Source organism: Nesoenas mayeri (assembly GCF_963082525.1).
Source record: "Nesoenas mayeri genome assembly, chromosome: 4".
NCBI lineage: Eukaryota > Metazoa > Chordata > Aves > Columbiformes > Columbidae > Nesoenas > Nesoenas mayeri.
Genome location: NC_137540.1, coordinates 77,351,353 through 77,374,469, shown reverse-complemented (window position 1 = coordinate 77,374,469; position 23,117 = coordinate 77,351,353). Strand labels below are relative to the sequence as shown.

The window sequence follows — 23,117 nt, the reverse complement described above, 5'->3', positions numbered from 1 at the left end:
TTTCCTTTACTGGGCTTGCAAAGTGTCTATTTTTGTTTGATTTTCACTCTGTAGCTGTTGAGTGAGGAGCTGCTGAGTTTTGGGACAGTCCTTCAAATCTCTGATTTACCGGACAACGGCTTTACAGACCAGGACATTAAGAACATTTTCCAGCCGTTTGGCAAAGTCAGTGACATCCTTGTGCTTCGCTCCAGGAACGAGGTGAGTTTCCTGCAGAATGTTTCCATGTCGGGATGCAGAAAAAACACTGTGAGCAGGTTTGCTCAGGCAGAACTGCAGCAGAGTCTGTCTTGTGGCTGTAATATCAATAAAGACTGGAAGTGCTGCTTATTTTAGGCTTTCTTGGAAATGAACTACAAAGAAGCCGTGATGGCAGCGGTGGAATATGGCAAAACTGTGCCTGTGCTGGTGAACGGGAAACGGGTGAAAATCAGCGTGGCGGAAAAGCCGAAGGAATCGCCTGGGCCGGTAGGTGCGGGAGACTGTGTGTGGCGCTGGCTGCTGCTGCTCAGCCTGCTCTGCTCCACTAAACACCCTTAGGAGTTTATTTTATGTGTTATTTTATATTTTTAAATTTCCTTTTCATAAATATCAGTCTAAAATATGTATGAAAACACACTTTCTAATTCTGGTTTTCTTGGATGAGTTTCGTATTTTTAATAGTATCTGTCACCAGTGAAAGATAACCCCATCTTAATATATGTACACAGTTAATAATATCTATATATACATATATGCACACACATTTGCGTTTGAAGTATAAACGCTGCAGTAAAAGTTCTTCTCTCTGTCCCTTTCAGGCCAAAGCTGTGACCAAAAAACGGGCTCAGACTCCTAAAAAAGCTGCACCGACTACAAAGTGAGTGTTGCTGACCACGTTTAGTGTGATATCAAATGGGTTCATATCAGTTTGGCTTCATGTTTTACTGGTTTTGAGGCTTCTTTGAGCTGTTTCAATATTCTGTTATCTTTGAAGCTGATTTTCTGTGTTTCGCTCCAGGAAGCACCGGGCGCCCGCGACCAAGACCACAAAACTCCTTCCAGGTGAGTTTGGGCAGCAGAGCAGCCACAGAGCCACAGCCAGACCTGCGCTTGGCAAAGCTCTTCCTGTAGGGACATTTGCTTCCTATTTGTCCCAAGGAGCAGGAATTTATGTGATTCTACCTCTGAATACCTGGCAGAAAAATACATAATGTAATTCATTTTTCTTTTGCAAACGGATGAGTTGAATGTGTTGAACTGAGGAATGGTTTTCCTGCTGTTCCCCTCAGCGAAGCCCCCGGAAGCCGCAGAGGCGGCAGCAGCCGGATCGGCGGGTGCGGCAGCGCAGGCGGCAGAGCCAGAGAGCGGGAGCGCAGGGGACAGACGGACGGAGCCCGTGGCGGCAGCAGCGCTGCAGCACAACGGGGCGGCCGAGCCGGCCCCCGCGCCGGGTAATTCCCGGGGCCGGCGGTTGAGCTGGCGGTGCCGCTCGTGAGCGACGGGCGGTTTGACATCCTGGTGTCTTCTCAAACGTGTTCTTGTTTCAGAGCCGCTGGCGCAGGCGCCTGAGGCGGCGGTGGCCGACGTGGGTGCGGGTCCTGAAGCTGTGGCTGATCAAGGTACGGTGCAAACTGCTGGGATTTTGTCTTTTCTGTGCTCAACCTTTCTGCTCTGTGAGCTGAAGGAGAAACTTTTTCAGCCAAGAAATTCGGGTGACAGAGGATGTCAGGAAAGAACCGATGTTAGAATATGTTCCATGGCTGAAACCTGAAACAACAGTTCATTGTGGTGGCTGAAGTGGCTAAAAACCCCAGATTTCCATCTTTCAGCAGATATAGTTTTTTTACATAGACCTGTTCAGCACAACATGGAGACTTTTATTTACAGCCCATTGGAGCAAAGGATTTGGGGTTTCTGTGTGTTCTGTTTGCAGCCGCACCACTGACTCCATTAACCTCAGCGCTTCCATCGCCCGCTCAGCTCCTGCAATAGGTGCTATTTTCCCCAGATTTTATAGCTGAGTAGAGTAGAATATCTAATATTTAGTTGGAACAGACCTAGAGCGATCATCTCATCTGCCTGCCTGACAAACCCAGGGCTGACCAGAAGAGAAAGCGAATTATTAAGGGCATTGACCAAATGCCTCTTAAACACTGAGGCGCTTGGGGCATCAAGTTGTACCTGGAGAGGTTGAGATTGGATCTGGGAACAATTTCTTCCCCAAAGGGCTGTGGGGCATTGAACAGGCTGCCCAGGGCAGTGCTGGAGTCACCATCCCTGGAGGGCTGGACAGACGGACATGAGGTTCTCAGGACATGTCGCAGGGACAGGGCTGGGGTATGATTTGACTCAGTGATCTTGAGGAGCTTTCCCAACCAGAAAGATTCTGTGATAACCATTTGACAGCAGCAGTGATTCTCCTTCCCCTGCCTGTGTCACTGCTGTTTCCCGTCTCTCGTTTCCTGAGCCCCTCACATGGCACTGTGCACTTTTGTGGACACCCACTGGGAGGAGACTCTTGTGGCCGTGGTTGTTCCACTGATAAAGCCTTAATGGCAGCAAAGTGTTCTCTGGTAGTTAAGGGATTTTAGTTATTTTTTTTATCCCTGCTTAACGCTCTTCCCCGTGGGAGCATTTCTAGAACTGTACATTTCTATAGTTGTACATTTATATATGTGTATGTGTCTCGCCAGTGCCATTAGTCGCTGTAGGTGAAACGAAGGGCTGTTTCATGTGCCCAGTGAGAGCAGTGGTCAGGCGTCCCGCGGGGGGTTCTGAAGCTGTGCGGGGTTCCAGGAACTCTGGCGAGCTCCTCACCGCCCGCCCGTTTGTTTCAGAAGCTCCGCGAGCGGCCGTGAAGAGCGAGGAGCCCCCGGCCCCCGGCAGCAAGGTCAGTGTCCCTGCGCTCCGGAGCTGCTCCCGCACACAGCCCTGCCCCCCCGCCTCCTCGTCCTGCTGACAACAGGGAGCGCTGGGCACTTTGTCGGTGCTGTTCGTGATCTGATGGACATCGACCACTTCACTCTTTGGCTTTTTCTGTTTTCCAGGGGTTTTTATTGACCCTGCAGCTGCTTTATTCTCTGATCACCTGCATTGCCCTGCTCGGGGTGATACTGTCCTGCAGGGCTTGGAGTGTGGGATATAAAATAGTGACTAAATTACAGGGGAATTTGCTTTGGTTTGAATTTTTTATAATACAAAGTAGCATGAGACAACCTAAGGTTTGTGCAGCATCAGCTCAGGTGTCGATACATCCACAGGTAATAAGCAGTGTTTAAGGTTATTACACAATGTAATTAGAGAAACGGTTTTTAGAACATTGTTTAATGTGCTTTGCTGTGAAATCCCGAAAAGGCTGAAATGAGCTTTGGTTTTGCCGTGATTGCAAGTGTTGTAACGTGCTTTTGAGCAAGTGTGTCGTTCAGTTCAGTGGTGGTTGTACATGGCAAAAAGAACTGTGATAAATAACCAAAGTGCCGGTAACATTCAGTTCCTGGGTTTGCAGGAGCCCGATGATACGTGTGTGGTTCTGATTTCCAACCTGCCCGAGAAGGGTTATTCAGTGGAGGAGATTTTCAACCTGGCGAAGCCGTTTGGGGGCCTGAGGGACGTGCTCATCCTGTCATCGCACAAGAAGGTACCTCATTGGGATCTGTTCCTACCTAGAGAAACAACAAATGTGTTTTCAACACAAATGGGATGCTATAATGCATCAAGCGTTGATGGAAGATGCTTTTGATTAATTGCTTATTGTCGTAACACTTCGTTTTTTGTATTTTGAAAGGCGTATCTGGAAATAAACAGAAAATCTGCTGATTCCATGGTTAAATTTTACACCTGCTTTGCGATATCGCTGGATGGCAGTCAGCTCTGCATCAGCATGGTGCCGCAGTTTCAGACCATAAAAGATGAAGTGAGTAACAAAATAGATTGAAATTCTGGGATATGTAGTAACATTTGCATCCAGAGCAGGGTTTGGTATTTGAGGCGGTGTTCATACCCTGCCTGGTTTATATACTCTGATGGTTTGTCCTCTTGGAGACCAGTTCTGTTCAATGTCTTTTTGGGTCCTGGCCTTTGGATGCAGGAATAACAGAGACGTCCAAAGTGCTGACGATGTAATTAAGAAAGCAGCAATTAGAGAGCTATCGGTGACGGCCACTCAGCTGCTGCTCCAGAGCTGCCTTTTCCAGCTCAAATCTCACAATCTCTTTCCTTTTTCCTTTTTTTAGGAAGCAATATTCACTACTCTAATTAAAGATTCAGACCCAAAGGTGAGTTGCAAGTGGTGTAACTTCTCCTCTCCATGCTATCAAAATAGCGTCCTCTGTACTGAAACGTTAGCTAATTGAATTGTTATCGAAGCTTTCGCTTGAATTAAGTGTTTTTATATGTTTTCCTGGGCGAATGAGTAAATGTTGGCTGGGTTTAGCTCCATGATGTGTGAAATGGAAGGAATGAGACATTTCTGGGAGCCCTTGGAGACCATCCCCTTGTGTCATGGTTTATTGGGCTCAGACAAGCTGGAGGATTGGGGGGTGTGCCCGTGGGTAGTGCCACCCGCGCTCCACGGGCTTTCTAGGCAGATATTTGGTTTACCTATCACAGTCATCTCCGTGCTGTGTTTGGTGTCGCGCGTCCCCTCCTCGTCCCCCTCCTCGTCCCCCTCCTCGTCCCCCTCCTCGTCCCCCTCCTCGTCCCCCTCCTCGTCCCCCTCCTCGTCCCCCTCCTCGTCCCCCTCCTCGTCCCCCTCCTCGTCCCCCTCCTCGTCCCCCTCCTCGTCCCCCTCCTCGTCCCCCTCCTCGTCCCCCTCCTCGTCCCCCTCCTCGTCCCCCTCCTCGTCCCCCTCCTCGTCCCCCTCCTCGTCCCCCTCCTCGTCCCCCTCCTCGTCCCCCTCCTCGTCCCCCTCCTCGTCCCCCTCCTCGTCCCCCTCCTCGTCCCCCTCCTCGTCCCCCTCCTCGTCCCCCTCCTCGTCCCCCTCCTCGTCCCCCTCCTCGTCCCCCTCCTCGTCCCCCTCCTCGTCCCCCTCCTCGTCCCCCTCCTCGTCCCCCTCCTCGTCCCCCTCCTCGTCCCCCTCCTCGTCCCCCTCCTCGTCCCCCTCCTCGTCCCCCTCCTCGTCCCCCTCCTCGTCCCCCTCCTCGTCCCCCTCCTCGTCCCCCTCCTCGTCCCCCTCCTCGTCCCCCTCCTCGTCCCCCTCCTCGTCCCCCTCCTCGTCCCCCTCCTCGTCCCCCTCCTCGTCCCCCTCCTCGTCCCCCTCCTCGTCCCCCTCCTCGTCCCCCTCCTCGTCCCCCTCCTCGTCCCCCTCCTCGTCCCCCTCCTCGTCCCCCTCCTCGTCCCCCTCCTCGTCCCCCTCCTCGTCCCCCTCCTCGTCCCCCTCCTCGTCCCCCTCCTCGTCCCCCTCCTCGTCGCCCTCCTCGTCCCCCTCCTCGTCCCCCTCCTCGTCCCCTCCTCGTCCCCTCCTCGTCGCCCTCCTCGTCCCCCTCCTCGTCCCCTCCTCGTCCCCTCCTCGTCCCCCTCCTCGTCCCCCTCCTCGTCCCCTCCTCGTCCCCCTCCTCGTCCCCCTCCTCGTCCCCCTCCTCGTCCCCCTCCTCGTCCCCCTCCTCGTCCCCCTCCTCGTCCCCCCCCTCGTCCCTCGTCCCCCCCCTCGTCCCCCCCTCGTCCCCCCCTCGTCCCCCCCTCGTCCCCCCCTCGTCCCCCTCCTCGTCCCCTCCTCGTCCCTCCTCGTCCCCTCCTCGTCCCCTCCTCGTCCCCCTCCTCGTCCCCCTCCTCGTCCCCCTCCTCGTCCCCCTCCTCGTCCCCCTCCTCGTCCCCTCCTCGTCCCCCTCCTCGTCCCCTCCTCGTCCCCCTCCTTGTCCCCTCCTCGTCCCTCCTCCTGCCTCCCTGGCAGGTGATGTGCGAACCGTTTTTACACGACGCAGGTGGGAGAGGATGAAATTGGAGCTTCTGTGTCCTCTGCAGAAAAAATCTTGAGGATATTCCCACTAGAGCATCGGTTGTGGGTGTGAATCTGAGTCTCTGGGCTCCAACACTTGGCACAGGAGCTTCCCAAGAGTCGCTCTGAGAACAGCAGTGGCAGCTCAGCGGGTTGGGTTCAAAAATACATTGCAGGAGCCTGGCCAACAAGAAATGGTGTTCTGAGAAACCCCTGGGGGCTTGAGATTTCCCTGCGAAGGGTGGGGGTTCTGCTGTGTGCTGCTGCTCTGGCACACACAGACACGGGGGTTTCGTGCCGGCCCCTCCTGCTGATGCTTCTCAGCCGAAACGGTGCTTCTGCGCTCCTGCTGAGGCGATGGGAAGTGCCCCAAAGCCCAGCAGGCCTGGAGACAGGGGCAGGAGGGATCTCTGCCTCCTTGCGAGTGTTGTGGTCCCAAAAGACACGCGGCTGTCAGGTGTTCAGACCAGGGGTGCTGAAGGTTCCCAAGTACCTCGGGTGTTCTGTCCAAGGGCCCTCAGGACACAAAAATCCTCCAGGATTTTGTGGTTTATTGTTACAAATGGATCAGGTAAAACAAACTCCAATTTAAAGCCAGGATTGGGGTTTTTTGGGTGGGTTTTTATGCCTTGACTGATTTATAATCTCATTCGATAATGTCTGCCTTTCAAAATACCAGATTTTAGTTAGACTTCAGCTATATTTTGCAGCGTTCATTGAAGATACTTTTAAAAGTTAAAAAATACTAATAATTAAAAGTAAACCACTCATGTGACTCTTGTTATTCTGTACTGGGAAGTGTAGCAGGTTCTGCTGATACAGAAAATGGAAAAGGTGCTTTGAATGCAGATCTGTGAGCGCTGGGTGTGTGGGGATGTCTGGGGGTCGTTCTGAGTGCCACACGGACCGTGTGGGGGCTCGTCCAGCCCCGTGAGTGGGCTCGTCCAGCCCCGTGTGGGGGCTCGTCCAGCCCCGTGTGGGGGCTCGTCCAGCCCCGTGCAGCTGCTCCGGCGCCTGTTCCGCAGCTCAGGGGGTTGTTGTGTCCCCTGTTGTGCAGGTGAACACCGAGACCATCCACGAGCAGTTTGTGCATCTGGGGAACCTGCCGGACGATGGATACAGGGAGCTCGAGGTCGTCTGCATGGGACTTCGCTTCGGAAGGGTAGATCATTACGTTATACTGAAGAATAAAAATAAGGTAAATGGTTTTTGTTGTCCTTTGGTGCAAAATGCTCTATTAGGAAAAAAAAATCAGAAAGTAGGTTTTTATCTCCAAGTACCAAGAATGTTCCGCTGACGAGAGATGAAGTTTCTGACTCTTTCCGCTCATCCCGAACAAGAAAATAGTTTGTCCTGTTTGCCGAGGGCAGCGAGAAGTGAAAACACAACCAGGCAACCCAAACTTGAGGCTTTTAGTGAGGCTGAACAGCGTGGGGGCGGCTCGGGGGGCTCTGGAAGGGAGCTCAGGGCTGCCCAGGGGCTGGCAGAGCCATTAGCTCTGGCACCAGAGCGGAGGTTGGGGAAAAGCCGTGATATGAGATGTGAAGGTGTCAGAATTACCGTAACTGCTTTTTATTTCAGGGCATTTCAAAATGTAGAGATTTGATTTTCAATTAAAAAAAAAAAAGTTATTTCAATTTGTAATGTTGCTTTTTTGCACTTAACGTTGGATTTTTATTTGATGAACTAGATTTAATTGATTGGTTGCATATATATATATATATACACACATATATATATATATATATAAAAACAGTTAAAAAGCAATTGTGTTCCCATTATTATGAGCTGGCCGAAGTGTCCACCTGCTAATAAACTATCAACCAGGCGAAGTTGCTGTTAAGCAGCATTTGTCTTCTCTGAAACGGAACCCACTTTTTCCAATTTCCCTGTGCACTAAAGAGAACTGCAGATGTAAAACACCCAGCGCCCGTTTCTAGACCTTAACGGACTTGGTTGGCTTGAACATCAAATCCTTTAATTCCATTGAATCGGCACAGGTAAAATCAGCTTCAGAACACAACTTCTTGTTAATTTATTGGTGTGGTCATTGCTGACTGTGGCAAATTCTGGTTGTGACTTGGTCTCACCGGTGAATCTGGCAGGTGAGCGTTTGCTGGTTTGTCCCTGGAGCTGTGATAACCTGAGTTATCTGTGCCCAGCGTATCGTACAAGAGTCTCTGGTGCTGGGGATTCCTGCAAAGTTCTGCTTTAAACCCACACATAAGGGCGTGTGGACACAGGGAAGAATCTATTTGAATGTGGGAGTAACGGGGCAGCAGCGCAGACAGATAATAGACTTTTATCAGTGACCTCAGGTGGGTGTTAATGTCTGTACCATAATGTGGAGGTGCAGCATTAACCATTCACTCTTGTTCCAGTCTTTCTTACAGCGTGACCTCTTGCACCCGACGTGTTTGTGTTGTGGCATTTTTAGCCGAGGTTCTTTCCACAGGGCTGTTCATTGCAGGGCTGTGTGGCAAAGAAAACCCATCTGGAGCTTGTTGCACTGTTCCAAGTGAGACAGATAATCGGCAGTGTCAGGTTTGTGGTTGGACTCCATGATCCTAAGGGTCTTTTCCAACCAAAACGGTTCTGTGATTGTGGAGCAGAACCAAAGCTGAGCCAGAATTCAGACACTGTGGCTGGGGAGCTCCAGACCTGCTGCTTTGGGATGGATTGTGGGTCCTTATTTAGTTACAGAGATAAGTTCACATGGAGAGGTTCCCTCCTTCAGCCTATCACAAGGAAGAGAGGTCACTGTCCCCCATAGGTTTCCTCAATGCTGCGTATACCTAATTTAAAATACAAATAGTGAAAACCCTTCAGGAGTATCACAAGCTCCACCAGCTGACTTTCCTAAACTCATTTTGCAAGCAGAAAAGACAATGGTGACAGCAAACTGGGAGGAGTGGTGACACTGGGGGCTGTGCTGCCATCCAGAGCCCCGCACAGGCTGCAGAGCTGGGCAGGGAAACAGTTAATGAAATAGAACAAGGGCAAGTGTAGAGTCTTGAATCTGGGCAGGAACAACCCCAGGTTCCAGTGTAAGTTGGGGAATGACCTATTAGAGAGCAGCGTAGGGGAAAGGGACCTGGGGGTCCTGGGGACAGCAGGGTGACCATGAGCCAGCACTGGGCCCTTGTGGCCAGGAAGCCAATGGGACCTGGGGTGGGTTAGAAGGGGGTGGTCAGTAGGTCAGAGAGGTTCTCCTGCCCCTCTGCTCTGCCCTGGGGAGACCACACCTGGAATCTTGTGTCCAGCTGTGGCCCCTCAGTTCCAGCAGGACAGGGAACTGCTGCAGAGAGTCCAGCGCAGCCACCAAGATGCTGCAGGCAGTGGAGCATCTCCCGTGTGAGGAAAGGCTGAGGGAGCTGGGGCTCTGGAGCTGGACAAGAGGACACTGAGGGGGCGACTCATTCCTGGGGATCAATATGGAAAGGGGCAGTGTCAGGAGGATGGAGCCAGGCTCTGCTGGTGACAACCAGGGACAGGACAAGGGGCAATGGGTGCAAACTGGAACACAGGAGGTTCCACTTGAATATGAGAAGCAACTTGTTGGGGGTGAGGGTGGCAGAGCCTGGCCCAGGCTGCCCAGGGGGGTTGTGGAGTCTCCTTCTGTGCAGACATTCCAACCCGCCTGGACACCTTCCTGTGTAAGCTCATCTGGGTGTTCCTGCTCCATGGGGGGATTGCACTGGATGAGCTTTCCGGGTCCCTGCAGCCCCTGACACTCTGGGGTTCTGGAACGGTTCACTGAAGCCCGTGCTCTGTTCCCCACAGGCCATCCTGCAGCTGGACAGCCCCGGCTCTGCCCGCTCCATGCACAGCTCCCTGCAGCACCAGCCCTACGTGATGGGCGAGCACACGCTGACCTGCGCCCTGTCGCCCCGCGGACACGCTGCCCAGGTCAGATTCCTTCTTTTCCATAGCACGTTGATTTTCGTGGCCTCCACCAACCGGCTCGTGATGACGGCGTCGAGGTTTCCTGCGCTGTTTGCTGGAAAGCCGGCACCGCTGGGAGCTGAATCAGCCGGTCCGTGCTCCGGGGCTCGGCAGAGGTGCAGAAGCACGTCGTGGTGTTTGTCTTTCTTTCCTTTCTTCCTGTATTTTAGCACTGCGTATGGAATGTCTTTCCACTGCTGGAAGTATTTCTTAATGAAGGATGAAGACAAAAAGGAGGAAAGGAGGGAAGCAACTATTTCCTACTGGTTAGAAAAGATTGGTGATTGAAATTAGCAGGTTTTTTCTGATGTAGTTTGATTCATCTTTAGCAGCTCATTGGCTTTAGTCCCCTTGATTCCAGACCCAGTTACTGCAGCAGGAGACAAAGGAGCTTAGTGCCTGTTGCACTGGATGCATAAAGAGCTTTAAGCAAGAAATGCAAATATCAGCCACATCCTAATAGCATTGCGGCTTCCAGGGTGGAGAACGTGAATCCAGACGTGGTGTGAGGATTGAGACTGAAATACGTACGGGCTTTTGGGTTCTGTTGTTGCATTTTTGCCTTTTTTTGAAGTGCTGGTCCCTGTGCGCACCGTTCCAGAGCTCCCAGTCCCTGCACGTGGCTGCTTCTGCTCAGCCACGTGCCTTTGGGATCCCATCCTGCACTTCAGCTTTTCCCCTTCACTTTTGTTCAGCACCAGAGAAAGTTTAACTTGAGGTGTCCTTGTCACAAGGAACTTCAGTCCATTACTACAACAGGGAGGGAAAAACCATCATCCACACGTGTAATAGTACATCCCGCGCTGACAGAGCCGTCGGTGATGTTTGCACGGAGCATCACAGTGAATTTCAGATTTCTTTTTAACCAATAGGTTCTGTACTGACCATTGGCCTGGATCATGGTCTGGTTTGTATTGACACTTTCTTCTGCTTTACTGAAAAGCATCGTTAATTATCAAGTCCACAGGGTGGCTGTGTGCTGTGTAGGGTTCCCGTTTTTAACGACATACGGCACCAATAGGACATTTCTGGTAGGGCTCTCTCGCCATAGTTGTTAAATAACACCTGTGGTGGTTCAGGACATAGGACGATCGCCAGGCTGAGGTTTGGGACACAGGTAGCTCTGGCAGCAGACTAAAAACGCCCCTTTCAAGCAAGTCCGCAGCTCGTGTGTGGGTGCAGAGCCCGTTCGGTATGGCGGTGCTGTGCCGTCTGTGAGGGACTGCGCTGATCAACCTGCCTTCTGTTCTCACACTGACTTGGTAGCTGCAGAAAACAGCCACATCTTCAGACTGATGAGCTTTCCCTCGAGTCCAGAAAACACAAAAAATAAGCTCCCTTAGCACTGAAAAATAAGCAAAATATCATTCCTTGAAGTGCTCCCGCTAAGGAATGTCTGTCCAGGGTGCTGGGGGAGCTGCTTTGTATAGCAGTGCCCTATGCCTCGTGTAGCCACAGAACAGCGTGCCTTTGTCACTGTAAATGTTTCATCGGCGCAGAGTTCAGGCTGACAAAGAGCCGCATTCACGCGCTCTTCTCAGAATAATATATTTTTCCAGCTGCGCACTCGGTGATACAGAGAGAGGCTGAAACTGATGCCAGCAGCACAGTCACAGCGCTCATGTAGGTGCTCGTTCAATTACGTTATCACAGGGTGATTTGTGTTGGAGGGCCCTTCCCAGCCCCCCAGTGCCCCCCCTGCCATGACAGGGACACCTTCACCAGCTCAGGGTGCTCAGAGCCCGTCCAGCCTGGCCTGGGATGTCTCAGGGATGGTTCATCCACCACCTCTCTGGCCAACCTGGGCCAGGCTCTCACCACCCTCAGGACAACAATTTCTTCCCCATGTTCAGCCTGAATCTCCCTCCTTTAGTTTAAACCATCACCCCTTGTCCTATCACAACAGACCCTGCTCAAAAGTCTGTCCCCATCTTTCTTATCAGCCGGTTTTAAGCCCAGAAAGGCCACGCTAAGGTCTCTCCAGAGCTTCTCTTCTCCAGCTGACCCCCCCAGCTCTCTCAGCCTGTCCCCAGCAGAGCTGTTCCAGCCTCGGGTCATTCCTGTGGCTCCTCTGGCCCCTCTCAGCAGGTCCGTGTGTCTTGTGCTGTCCCCAGAGCTGGCCCAGCACTGCAGAGGGTCTCACCAAGGGGACAGTCTCCTTCCTCCTCCTGCTGCGGGTGACACAGCCCAGGACACGGTTTGTTTCTCACATTGTGCATCCCATTGAGCCTGTCATCACCGCTTGTCACTGTTCTCCGCTTGGACATGGAGCCATTGACCCCAACTCTTTGAGTGCCGCCATCCAGCCAACTGCTCCCCCACCGAGTGTCCGTCCCTCAAATCCGCATCTCTGCTTTGGAGACGGGGCTGTCGTGCGGGACGGTGTCAGACTCTTGCACAAGCCCAGGTCGATGGTGTCAGTCGCTCTTCCCTTATCCTCAGCACACTGACCCCCTCCTGGAAGGCTGGATTTGTCAGGTATGATTTGTTGTCACCGATCTCCTCATTTTCCATGTGTCTCAGCGCAGTTTCCAGGAGGATCTGCTCCATCATCCTGCCGCTCACTGGCCTGTGTTTCCCCAAGTCTGCCTTTCATCCCTTGTTAAAAATGAGGGTGTATTTCCCTTTTTGCAGTCGGTGAGAGCTTCACCGCTGCCACAGCTTCTTCAGCGTGACGGGCAGTGGCTCAGCAGCTTCATCCCCCAGAACCTCGGGTGCATCTCGCCGCGTCCCCTGGGCTCGTGCACCTCCGGCTTCCTTGCATGGGCTCCACCCTGGCTGTTTCCTGCAACAGGAGTTTTGTTTCTGTAATTTTGCTGCTAATGTCTGAACTCGGTACTGCCGAGATAACAAAAACGTGGGGAGACTCCTGTGCCGGTGAAGGAGGATGCGCAGCCAGGCTGTGGATTCGGAGCACAGCTGCAGCTGGTGTCACCCCAGTGGCTATCAGTGCGCTGGCACAGCTTTGCACAAATGCTAAATCCAGCTGTGCTTTGGGGATGAATTCCTTGCCTTTAATTTTATCTGTGAGGTGGTCATATTGGTAAAGAGGGAAAAGCGAGTTTCTGCGTCTGTCCTTGGCTGCGGTTGGGTCCGTCCCCCTCGCCCATCGGTCCTGCGCCGGTGCCGCGGCAGTGCTGAGCTCGAGGCTCCGTTTGCCATGGGCGTCTTCTCTGGAAGCCTCCAGCTCAGTCTGAAGGAATAACCCTCATCTTTAATTCATTCTACCGTGTCCAAATGGCTGCTGGCACTGACCTCTGCAATAGAGGTTTGTAGAAAGGGAAGGCTGAAGGCTTTGGAGTTATGTGCCTAAGTAAAAGATGAACATGAATTCCATGTATCCATTTATCCGCTGCTCTTTCTAATAGTGATAATCTTCAAATTAGTTTAGAATACATTCGGAAAAGAGACTGAGATTTCAACTCTGCGTTTTTAAAGGTTTTTCCAGTTCTTTGGGCCTGCGGTACTGACCATGATAGCTACAGAGCTTGGGCACTTCGGCACCTTGTTTTCAGGAGCCGTGATTTCACTTCACGTTCATTGTACATCACAGAAAGCAGACGGGTGTAGTCACCCCGCGAGAAACCAGCGCTGCATGAGCAGCTTCTCAGGGACACAACCTGGCCTTGGGTTTTCTGGAGATAATTGGTCAACAGGGGATATAGCAATAACAATAATTCTGCTCAGCAATGAGATGAACAGACCCCCCAGTGGTGTGTCACATTCTGCCCAACAGAATTGGAGTAAAACCCTTACGCTGCCATGCACTGTGATTCGCTGTCTTATGAAATATGTTCCGTGGGACACAGTTTTACAGCAGTTCCCGGTCGTTTGCTCTCTCAGGTGATTTGTGCCCAGGTTTTGGGTTGTGGTGTCACTTATTCGCTGCGTTAGACAAATCCACGCTGCTGCTTCTGAAAGTCCGTGATACTGAACCCTCATTTTTGCCTTTCAGGCTGAAGTTGTGAAGACAGAAGTGAAGGAGGAGGAGCCCAGCAGGGGAAGGTATGTCTGGTCTGTCTTTCCACTAGTTAATCATGTTCCAATTTTTCTTTGCATGTTTTTTTCTCTTAGCAAGAAGGAGGTTTTTAGCTGATTGTTTGTGTGGAGGATTCTTTAGTGTATTTTGAATGATGTCTATGAGAGCTGCTGGCAGCCCCGCGCTGGGTCCGTCCCCGGAGCTGCCACCAGCGCTGGGGCGCATTGCACCCTGTGCCCCGTGTCCCGTGCTGCTGGGGAGCCGTCACCGCTGCCGTTCCCCTGAAATCCGGGGCTCTCACACGACACGTGCAAATGGGGTAAAATCCCGGTGTCTGTGGAGTTTGCTGAGTTATCATTGTTCCACTCAGTGTGACCAGCATTTTACCCCAGGTCCTGCAAAGTTTGTTTGGAGATACATGTTGGTAAGACAGTTTCTGTTGTATTTAACCGGGCAGTGAATGCTTTATCTCGTCTTTCCTCTGTCAGAGCGTCTGGCTCTATTGGTTTTGTTTCTAAATGCTAAAAATAAACTGAAACTTCCCTGTTTAACTTATTAACATTAATTTCATGCTGCGAGACGTGTCCCTGAATTGATTTTCAAGTGTGTTTAGATGCTCCATCAGAACCTAGAAACGCAGACTGGTGGTTTTGCCATGTTCCATTTCAGATGGTTTTGCGGATATTGGTTGTAGCAAAATTTCCAATTGTACAGTAACTGTTGGTTGGGTTTAGAGCTCCATTCATGTTTTGGGAATGCTTTTAGAGATGGGTAGATCATTCCAAGAGCTCTTGTTACGGAATCTGACTGAAAGCACCTGGTGTGGCAGTGCGGCTTGAGCCTGTCCGTGGGTTTTGGAGAGCAGTGGGTTTGGTGGGAGGCACGGGGTGGGTGTTGCTGTGGAAGGAGACATTTATTTTCATGAGGGTTTATACAACTGTGCAGCCTTTATCACATCCATCGGTTCTGAGAAACCATAGCACAGGCTGCTGCATTGTACATAACCACGGATTAATTATGTGTATTTGCCGCTTTTGTGTCTTTTCCAGCGCTTGGCAAGATTGTCAGTGTTGTTATCTTGGCATCTTTCCCTCTAGAGACACGTGAGGTGTTGGGTTGCTTGTTTTCTCGAGCTTTGGGGAAAAGGGACACAGACATCTCCAGTTTCCCCAGATTGTGCACAGTTTGTTTCTTTCCGAGAGGACTAAGGCGCTTCCCGTAACCGGAGTGCTCCGAAAGCTCCGTCCTCTGCTTTGTCATGCTGGGCCCTGTGACGCTGGGAGCGGACAGTGGGGTCAGTGAAACCAGAGCCTGGCCCAAGGGATGTCTGCTGTTCCCGCTCTTGTGCCAGGTCACTGCACGTTAGAACCAAAGCGACCTCTCCCTCCCCTTAAACCCGAACCAGAAACACAAAATGAAGCTTCTCAGCCTCCTGGCTGCTGGAAGAGTTCTCCAGGCCTGTGGCTGCAGAGTCTGCCCTCTCCACACAAAACTGCCCTAACCCCTCTGGACAGGGACACCGAAGCTTTGTTTTTGCTCTGTATGTGCTTGTGCACTCTGCTTTGTCTCTGGGGACCTGAATTTTGGGGGTGGCAGCACCGAGCTCACAGGCGACAGGTCTGACTGCACGTCATGTAATTCAACATGTAAGAGCGTTGCGGTGCTGAGGTGGATTGGACAGAAGCAGAAAACGAATCAGCTCGATATTTTTAACCATTTTAACCCCGACAGGCAGATTTCCAAATGCGAAGCGCTAATGCATCAGGAGACCCCCCCACCAGCGGCGTCAAGAGGTTCCTGGTAACTGTAGAATTCTCAGTGTAGTTTGATTTCTTCTTTTCTTGTTTTTTTTTAAATGCATTTAGCTCTGGCTTCAAAACTGACCCAGAGGCGTCAGGAGCGGCGCAAACAGCAGCTGCTCATCCTCCGGCAGAGCCCAGCGTGGCGAAGCAAGGACCCGCTTCCCCCTGTCCCAGCGCAGAGGAGGCGCCGGCGCTGCAGACAGAGCCCCCCGAGCCCCGGCGCGATGGAGCAGCCACGGCAGCTGCCCCGGGACCGGCACCGGCGGCTGCGGAGAAGGTGGACGCTGGAGTTGAAGCGGCTGTGGCGTCTGTCAGACCCGCTGCTGCTGAGTCATCTCAGGCAAGGTCAGAAGCGGCGCTGCCGCCGTCCCGTGCTGAGAAAGAAGAGGTGGTTAAAGATCATCCTGAACCAGCATTGTTCGAACCCGCTGCTGTATCTGCATCGGAGGAGGATGTTGAAGAGCAGGACGAAGCGTTCTCTGCTCCTGCCCTTGGTTCAGCAGGATTGTCGGCCGCGGGCCGGGATGAAGATGTCCCATCGGTGGGTTTGGCAGCCGGGGAACCCACCGGAGCCGTCCCTGCGGCGCTGCCCCCCGAGCCCGACGCGCCCGCGGTGGAGATGGCACCAGCCGGCGTCGCACAAACAAACCAGTTGGGTGCGCCCGAAAAAGATACTGTTTGTGATGCTGTGAAAACTGAGCAAGAAATACCTGTAATTGCGGTAACAGAGAAGAAACCTGTGCTTCAAACCGGGGCGGCCACCGAGGAGCAACTGGATGTGGCTGGAGCAGGTGCGGAGCTGAAAGCAGAAGAGCCTGTGCCCACAGTTGGAAGAGCCGCAGAGGAGAACCCCCAAGAGCTTTTGGTCAAAACTGAGGCAGAAACTGGGAAGAAACTTGAAAACTCGGTGAACAAGGTTGGCACTGCTATGGAAGATGCTCCAAATGCTGTCAGTGAGAATGACGAGGGAAGTTCAACCAAAGCTCATCAAAGTAAAGGAACAGGAGCAGCAAAAACTGATGAAACCCGCAAAGCGGTGACGTTGAGCTCCTCTCTGTCCATCAAAGACTCGTCCTGTGTGGGTAAAACAATTTTAAAGGCGGTGGTGTATCTGCCAGATATATCCAAGTCCAGGTGTCCGGCCTGGAGGAACCAGCCGTGCCTCTGGAAAGGCGGCGAGCAGAAAACTCCCTCGAAGCCGGAGACGCGGAGCCAGACGGCGCTGGCGAGGAGAACGGCATCGAAAGAAGAGGCTGCTCCGCGGCCCGGCAGGTGCAGAGCCAGCAGGACTTGTGTCGCGGCTGGAAAGGGAGGGAGCGGGAGGAATTCAGCGCAGCAGGAGAAGGAACCTCGGGCTGGTTCCAAACCGGCCCAAGAGGGGGAGAGTAGAATCTGCAGCGGGAAGAAAGACACCGGCAGCACTAAGGTGAGGAGGGCAGGAAGAAGGCTGGTTCAGTCCCTGATAATGTCATTGTCACTTACAGAATGAATCCTGCCTGTGTTTGCTAACGTAAAGATATGTAAATCCTTTCGGGTTTAGGACAGTCTGATAAGAGTGACTTGCAAACCATCTAATCAGACTGTCCTTGCACCTTCACACCTTTTGAACACGCACAATTAGTCGAGTGGCTTTAATGCTCAAGACTATTGGATGAGGTGTGCTTTAGCTGAACGTTGCTCATTATACACTAAAGTGAATATGTAACCCATGTGCAAATGTGTAGCCAGTTGGCTCTTCAGGTGTGAACGTAAGAAGAGTTTGTATATAACGGCTGTTCCTTTTCTCGCTGGCTTTGTTCAGCATCCAGGCTGTGCAACTCATAATAAACAATATCTCCCCTCTATGTGCTAAATTGGGCTCGTTTGCATGCACACCCCCTGAAGAACCTGGCTGGGGACAAGAGCTGCGTGCTGCTCGCAGATGCTGAGCGTGGGACAAGGAGGTGTCACTCCCCTTCCATAAACCTCTGCACTGCTTTGGGCCAGCAGAGCAGTTGCAGTAAGGAGCGGGGGCAGCCCGTTGCTCTTGGATGCCGTGAGTGCAGCGCCAGTGCGCGCTGCTTGGAAAACACCCCTTGGGAAAAACCCAGGAAGGTATTTTTGAAGCGAGTCTTTACTGAGTGCGGTAACTTCGTGTCCTTGGATTTGCTCGGAATGGGAATTATGAAGTTGTTCTGTGGTTTTGTGAGCTGACACGTGCTTTGTTGAGTCCTGCGCAGCCGCGGTGCTGTGACCGTGGCTCGCTGCCCGGGCGCTGCTGCCCTGCCTCTGGGCGCACAGCCTGTCAGCACAGGCAGCGATCCAGACAACCTCAGAGCTTCATTACAGGAAAATATAGCTGCTTTCGGTTTATTGTTTGTTTTCTTCTGTGGATGGGTTAGTTGACTTAACAGATTTCATGTCTTTTGTCTCGATTTTGCAGGTGTCTGTTGCTGGCAATACTAAACCTGCCAAAGGCGGCAGCAGCAGCAGCGTGAATCAGAAAGAGGTGAGGAGGGAACCACAGCTCAGCTTGAGGTCCGATGGTCCTGGATGTGCGTGTGTGTGTGTGTTTGAAGAGTCCTTAGCATCCTTCACCAGGGAATTATTTGAAGCGAGTCTTTACTGAGTGTGGGAACTTCATGCCCTTGGATTTGCTCAGAATGGGAATTATTAAGTTGTTCCGTCCTTTTGTGAGCTGATATTTGCTTTGTCGGGTCCTGCGCAGATGCTGCTGCTGCTCAGAGGCTGCGACGCGCGATGGTAGGATGGAATATTTTGAAAACCAGCTTCAGAACAGTTCAGTGCAGAAATGGAATGCATAGCTTGGGGTGGAGTGGGTATTTGGATGTGTTTTACTGTCTAAAATGAATGCATTGGTTGATTTCAAGTACCCATGTTGCCCACCTTCCCCCTGTCCCGCCACGGGGCTGGAGTTGGAGCCAGCGGGACACACAATCAGTTTGCTGGTTCAAAACATGTAATTAGTCTCCTGTTTTGTAGCAGCGGATAATTAGGGAAGAGACGGAGGTGTGGACACAGGACAGTGGGGTTTTTGAAGGATGCTCTGGGCTCTCAGATTTCCACTCGTCCCCTGCAAGTGACTGCAAAAATGCACGTGGAGTTTTCAGGGCCTGGGTGTTTTAACAGACACACATTTTGTCTGTTCGTCTGCTGGTTTTTTTAAAACTCTTTGGGTTTCTGCATTGAATCTGCTTACTTAACGCAAATCGTGGTGATGAAAACGCTGAGGCTGAAGGCCTGACAGTTGTTTTTCTACCCTCAGGTTGCTTTTCCTTCTTTTCCCTCCTTGTGCTGGCTTCAGCGCCCGGATGCTTTTCATCAGCTGGCGGCGTTTGGCACTGGCTGAGCGTTAAACCTGCTTTAATTCCCGTTTTTACCCTCCCTAGGAAGAGAAGCTGTTTCCGTTTAACCTGGATGAATTTGTGACGGTGGACGAGGTCGTGGAGGAGACGGAGCCCCCGGTTCGACCGCGGCGGAACCCGCCCCGGGCCAAGAGGAAAGCGGCTGCCCGGCCCCAGCCGAGCTGCGAGCCCGCTGCCAAGAGGAGGAGAGCCAAGAGCTGCGTGGGCCGCGCCGCGGAGCGCCAGCCCTCCTTCGTCACGCTGGATGAGACCGAGGAGGAGGAGGAGGTGACCGCGCAGCTCATGGCCGTGGCCAATCTGGAGGCGCTGAGCGAGCTGCAGGGCCTGGTGGTGGTGGACGAGGTGATGGAGGAGGAGGAACCTCTCTCGGAAGCCGTGAAGGACCCGCAGGCGCTCGTCACCTTGGACGAGCTGTCGGAGCAGGACGAGCCGGGCTCCCAGAAGGACGTTCCCGGGTCGGCGTTTGAGGAGCCGGATTTAAAAGCCGAGCCCTTGGTGACGGTGGATGAGATCGGGGAGGTGGAGGAGCTGCCGCTGAGCGAGCCCGCGGGCCTGAGCGCGGAGGACGCGGCAAAGCACAAGGAGGATGAGAAGGAGGATCCCGCAGACGCCTCCTCGCAGGTCCCCGACGACCCCAGCACGTTGGTGACGGTGGACGAGATCCAGGAGGACGCGGACGACAACCCTCTGGTGACCCTGGACGAGGTCAACGAGGACGAAGACGATTTTCTGGCCGATTTCAATCGGCTGAAAGAAGAACTGAACTTTGTGACGGTCGACGAAGTTGGAGAGGAGGACAAGGAGGAGGAAAATCCTTTCCCAGGGCAAAACCTGAGCAGGGGGGAGGAGGATGAGGATGTTGTGGCTGCGGCAGGGCCAGAAGAAACGGGAGCTGTGGGAGATACCAGGCCAGAAGTTGTGCCTGCAAACGCAAAGCCCAGAGGTAAGGAGGCTCTCCTGGGTTCTAGAAAAATGGTAGAAAACATGAATATAAAGTGTAAAATAAGATGCTTGTGCTCAGAGATCCTGGTCGCAAATGGGGAACTGGGAAATCCCAGATCTTTGGCAAAGTTAATGAAAGAGATACTGGGGGAAACAAAAACCCCACAACAAACCAAACCAAACCCACAAAAACAACCCAAACCTCCCCAACAAACCAGCACAAACCCCCACAAAACACCAAACCAAACCCCCAAAAAACCAAACCAAACCCCCAAAAAACCAAACCAAACCCCCAAAAAACCAAAACCAAACCCCTCCAAAACCAAAAACAACCCCTCCAAAAAAATGAAACCAAACCCCCTCCCAAAAACCAAACCAAACCCTCCCAAAAACAAAACCAAACCCCCCCAAAAAATCAAACCAAACCCCCCCAAAAACCAAACCAAACCCTCCCAAAAACCAAACCAAACCCTCCCAAAAACCAAACCAAACCCCCCCAAAAAATCAAACCAAACCCCCCCAAAAACCAAACCAAACCCCCCCAAAAACCAAACCAAACCCCCCAAAACCAAACCCCTACAAAACCAAACGCCTTCAAAACCAAACCAAAACCCCTCAGAACACCAAACCAAACCCCCACAAAACCAAACCAAACTCTCCCAAAAAACAAATGCCCCTAAAAAACCAACCCAAACCCCCCCAAACCAACCCAACCCCACACAAAACCAAACCAGACCAAAAACACAAGCAAAAAAAACCAAAAATCAAACCAAACAAAAAAACCCCAACAAACCAGAAACCCCAGAAAAACCCCAAAACAGAAAAACCAGACTGAGCGTGACCAGCGCCCGAAGGTGGGATATTTATTCATTTATTTTACAGTGCATCTTCTTTTTGGTCTGAGATGAAGGGGCATGTGGGTTTGAAGTGTTCGTCTGGTGTTCATGGCCACCAGCATTGGGGGAAATGGTTTGTGTTCTGGCCTGTACCGCAGGGGCTGGTCAAGCAGCCGACAGCAGGTCGGTGGTGGTTCCAGGGCAGGGCTGCGTCACACAGGCGAGTGCAGTGAAACGGGAACACAGACCCAACAGGAAACATGTGAAACGTAGCGTGGAACAGCGAAGGGTTCAGAGAGTTTAACACAGAGCCAAGCGGGGAGAGACACATCACAGTATCACAGTATGTTTGGAATTGGAAGGGCCCTGGAAAGCTCATCCAGTGCAATCCCCCCATGGAGCAGGAACACCCAGATGAGGTTACACAGGAAGGTGTCCAGGCGGGTTGGAATGTCTGCACAGAAGGAGACTCCACAACCCCCCTGGGCAGCCTGGGCCAGGCTCTGACACCCTCACCCCAACAAGTTGCTTCTCAATTTTAAGTGGAACCTCTTGTGTTCCAGCTTGATCCCATTACCCCTTGTCCTATCATTGTTTGCCACCGAGAAGAGCCTGTCTCTGTCCTCATGGCACTCACCCTTTATATATTTATGAATGTTAATAAGGTCACCCCTCAGTCTCCTCTTCTCCAAACTAAAGAGCCCCAGCTCCCTCAGCCTTTCCTCACACGGGAGATGCTCCACTCCCTGCAGCATCTTGGTGGCTGCGCTGGACTCTCTGCAGCAGTTCCCTGTCCTGCTGGAACTGAGGGGCCACAGCTGGACACAAGATTCCAGGTGTGGTCTCCCCAGGGCAGAGCAGAGGGGCAGGAGAACCTCTCTGACCTACTGACCACCCCCTTCTAACCCACCCCAGGTCCCATTGGCTTCCTGGCCACAAGGGCCAGTGCTGGCTCATGGTCACCCTGCTGTCCCCAGGACCCCCAGGTCCCTTTCCCCTACACTGCTCTCTAATATGTAATTTCCCAACTTACACTGGAACCTGGGGCTGTTCCTGCCCAGATCAAGACTCTACACTTGCCCTTGTTAAATTCCATCAGGTTATTCCCCGCCCAGCTCTCCAGCCTGTCCAGGTCTCTTTTGGCAGCACAGCTTCCAGTGTCACCACTCCTCCCCATAGGCGTTTGCCAGCTTTCAGTGTGTGGAAACGCAGCTTACATAGTTTTAAAAATGTGTATATATATATATATGTATTGTTGTACAAAAGCGTTGAGAGCCCTGGAGCTGCCAGGGGAGCTGCTGGGAGACACGGGCGCTGCCCGGGGGCTTGTGAGGAGTTGGCAGCGGCAGAGAACTGTGTGACAAAGGCTTCAACGTGGCAAGTGGAGGATTTGGTGAGGCCAACGCGGGTCCCGGGACCGGCTCCTGTTTCCCCGTCATTTTTAAGACGTTTTCAAAGACCCCGCGGTGTGTCCAGAAACGCGTTGGGCAGGTTCCCTGCCCCGCTGCGGCTGCCTTGGCTCTCACACATAGAACATGTCACATCTCGCAGACAGAAAATGGGCAAAAAGTCCGTTTGGCAGCCAGAAAGCTGGTGCTGATTGGGTATTTTCCGTTTCCTCATGCTCAGGTCCCTGTCGCTGCGTGAACACCTGATCATTACTATTTTGCCCTATGTCCTGGGAACATTCTGTGTGGTGACTGCGCCGGTTTGGGAGCAAAACTTTGGGTACAGATCACACATTATTGGTGCACGGAGCACAGTGGCTTTTGGGCAACGCTTTTCTGAACCCCGCGCTGGTTTTATAGCGCAATCTTGTTGCGGGTTGATGAATAACACGGTGTTTTTTCACCTTTATTCCTGCAGCGCTTCCCGGCCCTGCCGAGGGCTGAGGGGACAGCGGGACAGGCGGAGGTCGAGGTGGCGCGAGGAGAGAAGGAGGATTCTTCACTGAATTAAACCTTGGGGTCCAGTCCATTTTGTGTATTTTGTTATGACCAGATTTGTAGTTTTGTTTCAGAAACGAACATTCGCGTTGTATAAATTTTGAGCTCCGTAGAGACTAAAAAAAAAACCCGAAAAAGGTGGCTTTGTTGTATAGAAACCATCCACTGGGAGGGACTTTTACAGGTGTCGACATGGAATAAATGTTCTTACTGTATAGTTAACAGGGAGTGCGTTCCGTGTGGTTTGTTGCATTCCGGTCACTGCGGGAGCCCTGGCCGTGGGTGTGCGGGAGCCCTGGGTGTGCGGGTGCCCTGGCTGTGGGTGTGCAGGGGCTGTGGGTGTGCGGGTGCCCTGGCTGTGGTTGTGCAGGGCAGAGCTCACCAGGTT

General features: G+C 52.4%; 1 protein-coding gene across 2 annotated transcripts in view; it reads left to right on the top strand.

The window, feature by feature from the left end:
* ZNF638 (zinc finger protein 638) overlaps positions 1 to 22,897 on the top strand; it is a 51,373-nt gene extending 28,476 nt beyond the window's left edge. Inside the window, exons 19-35 of one of the 2 annotated variants that reach the window (XM_080343221.1) lie at positions 55 to 201; positions 337 to 468; positions 801 to 859; positions 1,001 to 1,044; positions 1,272 to 1,433; positions 1,530 to 1,601; positions 2,820 to 2,872; positions 3,488 to 3,619; positions 3,767 to 3,895; positions 4,215 to 4,256; positions 6,972 to 7,112; positions 9,698 to 9,823; positions 13,815 to 13,864; positions 15,704 to 17,066; positions 18,063 to 18,128; positions 19,030 to 19,948; positions 22,650 to 22,897. In XM_080343221.1, coding sequence (XP_080199347.1) covers positions 55 to 201; positions 337 to 468; positions 801 to 859; positions 1,001 to 1,044; positions 1,272 to 1,433; positions 1,530 to 1,601; positions 2,820 to 2,872; positions 3,488 to 3,619; positions 3,767 to 3,895; positions 4,215 to 4,256; positions 6,972 to 7,112; positions 9,698 to 9,823; positions 13,815 to 13,864; positions 15,704 to 17,066; positions 18,063 to 18,128; positions 19,030 to 19,948; positions 22,650 to 22,675 — 3,663 coding nt within the window. In that variant the 3' untranslated portion in view covers positions 22,676 to 22,897. The remainder of the gene's footprint in view (positions 1 to 54; positions 202 to 336; positions 469 to 800; positions 860 to 1,000; positions 1,045 to 1,271; positions 1,434 to 1,529; positions 1,602 to 2,819; positions 2,873 to 3,487; positions 3,620 to 3,766; positions 3,896 to 4,214; positions 4,257 to 6,971; positions 7,113 to 9,697; positions 9,824 to 13,814; positions 13,865 to 15,703; positions 17,067 to 18,062; positions 18,129 to 19,029; positions 19,949 to 22,649) is intronic. The other variant, XM_080343222.1, reaches the window with a different exon arrangement.
* The last annotated feature ends 220 nt before the right edge of the window (positions 22,898 to 23,117 follow it).